Genomic DNA, 10713 nt, shown 5'->3' with positions numbered 1-10713 from the left:
CAGAATGACTTGAGCTCACAGTGAATTGAGAACCTGTTTTACTCCGCTGCTGACTGTCTTTTCCGTTAAACTCATGGTGCCTGGGAAGATGGGGGTCTGGGCAAAGGAAAGAAAGTAGCCTCATTGTCAGCTGTTGGTCACTATCCAGTGTCCCTGCTGGAAACAGATGGTGTGTGACAGTCAAGTGAGGGAAAAGAAAAGACTTGCATCTGATCCTCCAACACAGGAAGTAGCAGACTGGCACTCACTGTGGCACTCACTCAGTCTCTAACTGAGGAGCCAGCTTCTTCAGCAATGGAAAAGAAGGAGGTAAATTAAATTATGTTCTTTTTCTGTTACCTTGATCCCAGCTGGAGCTTATATTTATCAATTGAAAACTCAGAATGAAAGCCTGGCTCAGTGGATTATAGGTTTAATTTTTATAGTTGGCTACTGTTTTGGCTAGTCCCTAAACATGTACAAATGAGGCTGCAAGTGTTAGAGTCATAGTCATACAGTGCAGAGACAGACTCATCAGTCCAACTTGTCCCCTCCGACTAGACATCCCAATCTGGTCTAATCCCATTTGTCAGCATTTCGCCCATACCCATGTAAACACTCCCTATTCATGTACCCACCCAGATGCCTTTTAAATGTTGTAATTGTACCAGCCTCCACCACTTCCTCTGTCTACTAATTCTATACATACATCACTCTCTCCGTGAAAAAATTGCCCCTTGAATCCTTTTTAAATCTTTCCCCTCTCACTTTAAACCTATGCCCTCTAGTTTTGGACTCCCCTACCTAGGAAAGAGACCTTGACTGTTCTTTAACAAAAGAACATAAGTTGTTTTACGCAAAAGAGGAATATATGAATAAAGCTACATGTAGAGACATTTAAGAAAGCTCCAAACATAAACTGTGAAATAAAATGGCAGCCTATTTCCCAGCAATATCCTTTCCAGATATTCAAGCCCTAAGAAACATCATTTCTTACTCTTTAATTTCTTCCTCAACTTGTTCTTCCCAGTTCTTTTCTTTGGACTGCTTGGAACAGTTTTACAACTTCTTTCCAGCTCTGTTGGTATGAACTTTTTTTCAATTCTGAGAACACAAATATCTTTTTTGTAGCTCTGACAATGTGTAAACATCAAAGCACACAATTCAAGCACTCAATACTTGGAGGCTTCACAAACTAAAACCCTTCCACTGAGATGACTGAGCTGAAAAGTTAATTCATCTGCTCTGAAGTCAAATCTCAACTCTGATCTTTTTCTTCTCTGTCCATCATAAACTCAGCAATGTGAACATTTCATCCAATAAAACCACACAGATCTTGTTGGCATTTGCCTTTTTGGAAATTATGTCTTTAATTCACTGTTTCAAATGATTTTCCAGCCTGAATCTTCTATCAGAACGGAAACCAAACGCACATGCCTCTACTTTTAAAAATCCTAATCCCAAATTATTGTAATCTATTTAATGCACTTTTTATCATGTGTTTTACAGAAGGATTGCACGGCATTAACAGAGAGGATAGTTACCACAGATAGATCCTGACCATCACCCAAGGAACAACTGCAGGAAGACATCCAGTCCCTTCACAGCATTGCTGAACACTGAGAAGGTTGGGCAGTGAAACCATCATCTGGAAATTGGTCGGGTCAGGGGAGCTTTGACATATCATCAGATCTGAAACTGGTCAGTGGTGTGGAGCCTTCCATTGGAACCAACCTTTCTGCAGGTTTGGCAGTGGGTGATCGGTCAGGGTGAGGCTGTGAAGAAGTGTCAGTGGCTCCAAGTGTGGTGAGAGCTTCAATCATTCATTGAACCTTATGAACCACTGACTTATTCCTCTTGTTCAAGTGCAAGGAGAGCTCCTCAGGCACAGATCTCCAAACTCACGTCTGCTGCACAATTGTTAACACAAGGGCAGCTACATGGAACATGAACCCTTCAAGTGTGAGATCTGTGACAAATCTTTTGAGGCCTCTTCAACTCTTCTGAGACATCGACGAAATCACACAGGGCAGAAACCCTTCAGGTGTGGCATTTGTGAGATGACTTTCACCCAATCCTCTGATCTCCTGACACACCAGAGAATTCATACAGGGGAGAAACCATTTATTTGCGAAGTGTGTGACCAGTCATTCTCCCGCTCATCAACCCTCCGTGCACATCAGCGTGTTCACACAGGAGAGAAACCCTTCACATGTGAGGTGTGTGATAAATCATTCTCGCACTCATCAACCCTGCGCAGACATCAGTGCATTCACACAGGGCTGAAACCATTCACTTGCGAAGTGTGTGACCAGTCTTTCTCACGCTCATCGACCCTCCGCACACACCTACGTATTCATACTGGTGAGAAACCATTCACATGCGAGGTGTGTGACAAATCGTTTTCACACTTATCAACTCTTCGGATCCACCAGCGCGTTCACACAGGGGAGAAACCATTCATGTGTGCAGTGTGCGACAAATCATTCTCACACTTATCAACTCTCTGTACACACCAACGTATTCACACAGGGGAGAAACCATTCACTTGCAAGGTGTGTGACAAATCATTCTCAGACTTAGCAGGCCTCCATGTTCATCAGCGCATTCACACGGGAGAGAAATCATTCACGTGTGAAGTGTGTGACAAATCATTCTCACAATCATCAAGCCTCCGCAGACATCAACGTATTCACACAAGGGAGAAACTATTCACATCCAATACTTGTGACAAATCGTTCTCGAGGTCATGGAGCCTCCTGCTCCATTAGAGGATCCACACAGGGGAGTTACCCTACACTGGGTTTGTGTGAAGACTTTCACCCAATCCTCCGATCTCTCAAAGCACCAGCCTATTTGCACAAGAGAGAAACCATTCAAGTATGAAATATTTGATGAAGTTGTCACACAGTCAATGTATCTCCTGGTCCATCAACACACACACACATAAGAAACTCTGTTATGTGAAAATTCTGTAATAAAGCTTTTATGCAATTGTTGAAGCCCCTGGATCATCGGCAAATTACCAACAGGTGTGAAGGAAGTTCAGTAATTTTATTTACGTTGTGAACTAGCTCGCCAAGTCTTAGCCCAATCCATCCTCAGAGTGTGTAACGGTGTACACAGTCTCACGGTGCTGGGTGTTCAGTGGGACTGGGACACAGAACAAGAAGCAGCTTTCACTCCCATCAAACACCTAGTGATGACATCACCAGTGCTGAGGGATTATGATGTCAACAATGGAGCCACCCTGCAGTGTGATGTCAGTGACACAGGACTTGGAGCAAGCCCCATGCAGTGAGGGCAATCTGTTGTGTTTGTATCCAGAGAGTTAACACACACTGAACAACACTGTACACAGCCTGAGAGAGAGAGTCTGATGTTGTCTTTGCTTGTGAACAGTTCAACCAGCACCTGTAAGGGAGAGAGAAACTAGTGGTAGAGTCTGATCACAATATAATTCAAAGCATCTTTCCCAAATCACCTGCATTTGCTTTAAAACATTTACAAAATATGCCAATTCATTTACAGGCATGTCACTGGGAAATGAAGTACAAGCAAGGGAAGCAGATGTACATCACTGACATTCTGTCGGGAACTACTCTCTGCCTGAAGTTGATTCTGGTGCAGATTCAACCTGAAGCAACAGCACAACACGCTCCAGAAACCAACCACTAGCACAGACATTGAAGCTGACAGACAAGATCACACAAAAATAATGCAAATCTTCAAAGGCTACAGAGATGAAGTGATCACCCAAGATGACGGGGCCATTATCCCTAAAGAGATAAGATGCTGAAACACATTCCAAACAAACTATCAAGGAATTGAGTCTAATCTAAGGGACGTAATGGAAGTGATCTACTGACCAAACGTGAGCAATGAGATGAAGGAACACATCGGCCAGAGCACTGCTTGTAATGAACATCAAACTAAACAAGATAAAGAGCTGCTCTTGCTCTTGACTCGTGGCATCCCAGACAGCCCATGAATGAAGCTTGGAGTACAGCTCTTTACTCTCACTGGAACTGATTATCTTGTCACAGTTGATTACTATTCAGGCAGCAGGGAGTTAGAGCAGCTGGTGTCACCGACTCCCAGTGAGATTGTTGAATGTCTGAAAGCACACTACAGTCATCATGGCATTCCTGACTTTGTGATCAATAACAATAACCTCAATTCATGAGCGATCGATTCAGACACTTCATGAATGATTGGAATATTCAGCACTACTCATCATCTCCACACAGCCCTAGTGAAATGGATAGCCCGAGGCAGAGGTAAAAATTGCTAAAAGAATGATCAAAAAGTCAAATAAATCCAGTTAACACACCTACTGAAGGCATGGAAAGTTGTTCAGTCCAACCACCAACATCATATGGTGCGCAGACTATTCTTCCAACAGTACAAAATTCACAGTTAGTAACAGCAGACACTGATGAAATCAAAGTAAAATGACAGAAAATCAAATGTCACTTTGATCAAGCTGCCAAATCATTTCCAGGAGAGCTGGTCAGAGTGCAAACATTCAGTGAACTTAACAGAAGTCAGCTCATTTGGCAACCAGGGATCTGTGTGAAGAAGTGTCACTTTGATTGTGCATGGTGAAAGTGAACAGCTCTGATGTCTCAAGCACAGATATCTATCTGTTCACCTGAATAACTGCTCCTTCACAGCAGACAGCTGAAGGGGTAGACCTGATTTCACCAATCGAGCAAAGAACTGAATACCTTTTACCGATACATGTACCAGAACAGCAGAAACAATAATCACAGCAACAATATCTTCCCATGGCAGAGTCTCCAGACAGACAGGATTGAGGTTCAAAATACATGGAATTGGTGCACAAAAAAGAGCTGATAAATTACTTGTCAGGAAAACTGACTAGTGACTGCAGTTTTTAATAAAGTTCATTTGCAAGCCCAACATGATCAACTCCCTTCACAAGAATGTGAAGTTGCTGATGAGAATTGCATGCAAATAAAAAACAGTATCTTGTGGATTCCTGCTTTGACACAAACACAACTACAGTGTAAGGTCTGATAAGTAAAACTTCAATCAGATAAAAGAAACAGTAGGCTCCACATCTTATAGTCTTGTTTGAAGTGGTACCTTGATTAATCAGACTGACTGATTAATCAACTGCTCCCTAATGTCAGTTCTTAAGAATTTATTTTAGGAATCAATTGGGTACTGTCATTACAATAGTTTTACCTCTTCGCTTAATCTAGGGTAGTATTTTGGTGCTCTATTATTTATTGAGTGACTATTACCATGCAACCTTTTAATTACAGAATGCTAAAAATTAATTATGAATATTTCAACAAAACTTGGATAATTTGGAGATTTGTTGAATTGAATCAGATCCACTTCAGATTCATTGTGAACCTATGCTCCTACTCTCTTGGGGACCAAGGTTTAGTTTAACTTAGTTTGAAGTTTGACCTCCTTTAAAGGTGTTATGTTTGTAACAAGTAATGTTTAAATGAGCTGATTTTTCTTTTTATTTAGCTTTGCAATTTATAATGTATTTTATCACCAAGTTGCATGCTTTGTTAAAACTAAATTGTGTGTTTACTTAAAACCTAAATTGTCTCATCTAGTTATCTGTACCAAGGCACTCAGTGAATCTAGAAAAGTTTGATAGAGATTTCTAGTGTGGGAATAACATTGTTTATCTTGGGAGTCTTTCAAACTGACAACATCAGTATGGGATGTCTATGCTCGGATGTGTTTGACAGCAGATCAGAGAAGAAGACCCGCAGCATCCAAGGCAGTGATAATGTGCAGTCGTGGGGTCAGCACATGCACAGGAGAGAGGCACACAGACCTTAGGGGCACAAAGAGTTAGAAGGAGGGGCAAATAAGAAAGGGGTCTTAAATTCTCTTCTCCTCTTCATTCTCTTTCTCCTACTTAGTTCTGCCCTCTTTTCCACCTCGTCCTGTTTTCTACCTCTCCTCCAGGGTAATCCTCTCCCTCTTTGCTATCTCTCTCCTTTTGCCATGTCTCCTCATCAGGCTTTATACAGAGTGCGTGCATTATTTTAAACTATCACAAAAGAAAGCAAAGCAGAAACTCCATGCAATAATAACGTTATTTTGACTGTAATAAATGATCTTACAACTATTTCACTTGCTAATGTAACACAAATTAACATTGTCTGTGGTCCACTAATTTGCTGAAATAATTGCAGGCCACATCATATAGACTGGAGTCATGAATCACAAAAGTGTTATAGCACAAAGGGTGGCCTTTCAGTGCATCGGTTTTATTACATGGTGCCGACCTCCTGTCTTTTCCCAACACCCCTGCACTTCATTTCAGTTGAACTTGCCTCCACCACATTTCCAGGTATTAGAACATAGAACATAGAATTGTATTGTATTCCATACCCTAACTATTCACTGTGTGAGAAAGTTTAGCCTTTTTTTAGGCTTGCTCCTTTTGCGCATCACTTTAAATCTACACAAACTTTTCTTTTTTCTTGACAAGCGGAAACAGCTTCCCCCTACTGACTTCGTCCAGTCTGCTCATGATTTTGAAAGCCTCTATCAATTCATCTGTCAGCCTTCTTCCTTTGAAGGAGAACAATCCTAAATTCTCCAGTCTATCCTCATAACTGAAGTTTCTCATTCCTGGAATCAGCATCAGCAGCTTGAGATGATCAATATGATTGTCAGGGGAAGTGGTCTGGTTAATCACTAAGGCTGTGAAAAGGTCTCCATCAGTAGTTTGAACACCTGAGGACAGACCCTTATCACACAGGAAGGCCCATTGCCAGTTTTGTGAATTTACTTGTAGCAGATCCATGTACATATACATGTGGATATATACTCACTATAGAAGCTTGATCACTCCACATGCTTGTTGTCCACATTATGTATCCAGAAAAGATCTCGAAGGTGGACAGTCTGTGTAAAAGAGGAGGTGTCTACAACCTCTTCACTCACGTTACAACACGGCTGTGTTTCAATAAATGGTGGTTAAATGTTGGTGGGGGGGGCGCAGCCCCAAATCCTGGGGACGTCTTCATGCGGCCCTGACAACAACTTTAATTCATGTTCATGGAATAATTGATCTGCAGTTGGAGTTGAACCAATAAGCTTGCTGTCTGAGACAGAGGGTTGTGAGTTCAAGTCCCATTCCAGGAATTGAGCCCCAAAGCTCCTGGACACTCCAGTGCAGCACTGAGGGAATGGGAGAGATTCCAGAGATAGGGAGGGAAGAGGCCATGGAGGGATTTGAAAACAAGTTCAAAATCCTCACTAAAACTTAACACAGAGCCTTCCTAGGAGGAGGTGGGCTTTGCCTCAAGATTTATTCCTGACACGCTAGTAGAACTGTGTCTAAACAATAGAGTGAGTGAAAGCAGAATGGTCCATGAAAACAATCCCTTAAGATGTCCATTCCAGCTGACACCAGGGACTTTACCACCTTTCACAGCTTCATAGAACATAGAACATTACAGCGCAGTACAGGCCCTTCGGCCCTCGATGTTGCGCTGACCTGTTAAACCAATCTGAAGCCCATCTAACCTAAACTATTCCATTATCATCCATATGTTTATCCAATGACCATTTAAATGCCCTTAAAGTGGGCGAGTCTACTATTTTTGCAGGCAACTTCAGGAACCCAGACGCAAAGACAACACTGATACTTTTTATAGCCAAATAAGATAAACAAACTCAAGTTTATAAAGTCAGGAGGGGTCTTTTTTAAGCTAAAGGAAAACACCCACAGCTTTGAGAATTTTCTTCAGTTTTACATTGAGTTTTTTGCCATCCTTTGATGAAGATACTTGTATAGACCAATGTCAGTAAAAAGGAAAGGAAACTGTAAAACTAGATTACCTTAAAGAGTTAGTGTTAGCCACAGAACGAAGTATTGGGGTAAAAATCTTAAGACATTATTTGAAGCTGTCTACATTTAAGCTCAGGTACATAAATATCTCCAAGAAGAAGCTTTCTACAGTTCCAATTGTTAAAGTCACAAGCATTAAAACTACCAAGGTGTTTGAGACAAGGACTGTGGTGTTGGAACTGTACAACTGGCATTGTTGTGTACTGGGGTCTTATACAAAAGATCTTGATCTTTTTAATTTATAAAAACTTGTTTTGGGATTAATGGGATTATACCTTTCCTGTGTGTTTAAAAATCTTTGAATTTGTGTTCCACGTGGATAGTTTGGTTTATTTTGATTTCTCTTCTTTTTTGTTCATAAGCTTGTTTTATCATTAAAGCAAAATCTGCAGCATTGTGTTCTTATCTTCAGCAACAGATTATTTTGTTAAAACCAAAACAAATCAAAATATGATTATCTAGGTTTCAGTCTGGGATCTGACTTGCACAGTAATAACATCAGCTGGGTTATAACAATCACAAAAGTAATATTTACACTTTAAACTGTCCATGGAATTCCACAGCATGCTGATGAACTTTTTAAGTTATTGGACAATGAAGAAATGACAAGTTTGTGTGTGTTGTATATGGTGAGTTCATATTTAATACAGGTTGAAATATCCTACATGGTACAAATGAAACCCCATCATTTGGTGACATTGCACTTTCTCCTGGTGGGGCGACTCTTGAAATACTTAATTCGTGGTTCAAAAATTGAGGCAAACAATATTTAGTTTTGGGATTAAAACTTTTAGACTGTCAATTATATAGTTCAGATTAAAAGGGAAACCGCTGTATCAGTAGGACAAAACACCCACATTTTAAAATACCTGCTTTGGCACAATTCTTCTGTTGTGTCTGTGGTACAAATATCTGAAGAAACATTTTGACATCCCTTCCAAGACAGGAGAAGAAAGACCTCATCTGTGCTAACAAGGTGTAGAACTGGATGAACACAGCAGGCCAAGCAGCATCGGAGGAGCAGGAAAGCTGACATTTCGGGTCGAGACCCTTCTTCAGAAATGGGGGAGGGGAAGGGGATTCTGAAATAAATAGGGAGAGAGGGGAAGGCGGACAGAAGATGGATAAAGGAGAAGATAGGTGGAGAGGAGACAGACAGGTCAAAGAGGTGGGGTTGGAGCCAGTAAAAGTGAATGTAGGTGGGGAGTTAGGGAGGGGATAGGTCGGTCCAGGGAGGACGGACAGGTCAAGGAGGCGGGATGAGGCTAGTGAGTAGGAGATGGGGGTGGGGCTTGAGGTGGGAGGAATGGTTAGGGAGGCAGGGACGAACTGGGCTGTATTTGGCAGGCATAGCTTGGGCCCATGCGGGTACCTATGGCCACCCCCTTTGTCTGTAGGAAGTGGGAGGAATTGAAAGAGAAGTTGTTAAGGGTGAGGACGAGTCTGTGCTGTCAGCTTTCTTTTCAGCAATGAACCAGATTTTGATTTTATTTTTAAAAGTAAGGACTCTGAGGCCCTTGAAAGATAAGGAACTTCCACTATTCTCACTGCTTTGTGTTTGGCATATTTAACACTTACTTCATGAATTTGACTTAATTCACAAACCACTGCGAAACCTCTTCCAAGGATGCCCACCTTAAAGAAGTTGTCCTCCTCCCTCCGGAAAGACCTCAGTGGATCTCTCTCCCACTGCAAGCCTCTGGTAATCTCCTCTGCCCTGAAACTCTTCGCCCTATCTGCACTCACCGATCACAATCCTACCCATCTTCTCCAGCCCGACACCCCTTCAATTTATTTCCCAGCTCCTCTCCTCCACCCCATTTCTGAAGAAGGGTCCCGACTTGAAGTGTAAACTTTCCTGCTCCTCTGAAACTGCCTGACCTACTGTGTTCCTCCAGCTCCACACTGTGTTATCTCAGACTTCAGCTTCTGCAGTTCTTCCTACCATTGGTAATTCATACCTTGTTATAACAGGTATAAATAAGGGTGCATTATTACAAATTAAGAATGTGTAATTTGCATATTTGAATTCAAACAATTTAATAGCTTAAGAAGCTCAAATCTTTGCATTATTCCCAAACTATGTCTTCTTTTAAAGGTATCCATCTTGTAGTTGCCATTTTTCCTGTTAATCTTTGATTCTAGCCAATTCAGCCCAGATCCATTCTTATCCCACAGATGTGGGGAGTAGGTTAATTCATCTTACTCTAGAATGTTTTTTTTTCATAGCCATCCTGAACCTTGGGATATATCATTGTCCCTTAAATGTTCTCTTACTGATGTATAATTATTTGGCCCACTTCATTCCCAAGAATATGCCTCTCCTCCTATTGGGCTGAAACAGTGCTGTGGAAAATATTGGTGAAGAAAATATTACTACGAATTCCTTCACTTCTCTGCCCTTTACACTACTACCATTCCAGTCTATATTCAAATACTTAAAAATCCCCATTCTAACCACTCAGTAATACTACAGCAAATTTATTCCTCCACAGCCTTTTCTCTAGTTGGTGGCCTATAGATTACACCAATCAAGGTTATTGCAACTTTTTTCTATATTAGCTCTCGTCAAATATAATCTGTCCTTCTGATATTTCCCCTCTCTCTCTCTCTCTCCAGTACAGCAGTACTCTTTTTAATTGGTACTATCAGTAATGTGGCAATCCTTTGCTTCCTTTCCTATCCTTCCCGAACACCTGATTCACAGAAATATTTAAAACACAGTCCTGTCACTCTTTGAGCCAGGTCTCTGATGTGGATACAATATCACATTTTGTCATTATCATCTTTTCATTCATTGGGATGTGGCATCCCTGTCTGGTCCAACATTTATTGCCCATACCTAGTTGCTCTTGTGAAGGTTGTGGTGAGTT

At 41.3% G+C, this 10713-nt stretch overlaps 1 protein-coding gene across 1 annotated transcript; it reads left to right on the top strand.

The window, feature by feature from the left end:
• LOC109921119 (zinc finger protein 271-like) lies at nucleotides 1-8234 on the top strand. The gene is made up of 2 exons (XM_048593150.1): nucleotides 1-309; nucleotides 1489-8234. Exon 2 carries the CDS (start codon nucleotides 1920-1922, stop codon nucleotides 2748-2750), a length of 831 nt encoding a protein of 276 aa, XP_048449107.1. The 5' UTR covers nucleotides 1-309; nucleotides 1489-1919; the 3' UTR covers nucleotides 2751-8234.
• Nucleotides 8235-10713: the final 2479 nt, after the last annotated feature.

The sequence above is a fragment of the Rhincodon typus genome, unplaced genomic scaffold (assembly GCF_021869965.1).
Source record: "Rhincodon typus isolate 14 unplaced genomic scaffold, sRhiTyp1.1 hic_rhity00002407, whole genome shotgun sequence".
Taxonomy (NCBI): Eukaryota; Metazoa; Chordata; class Chondrichthyes; order Orectolobiformes; family Rhincodontidae; genus Rhincodon; species Rhincodon typus.
This window is presented reverse-complemented; position numbering and strand designations above follow the sequence as displayed.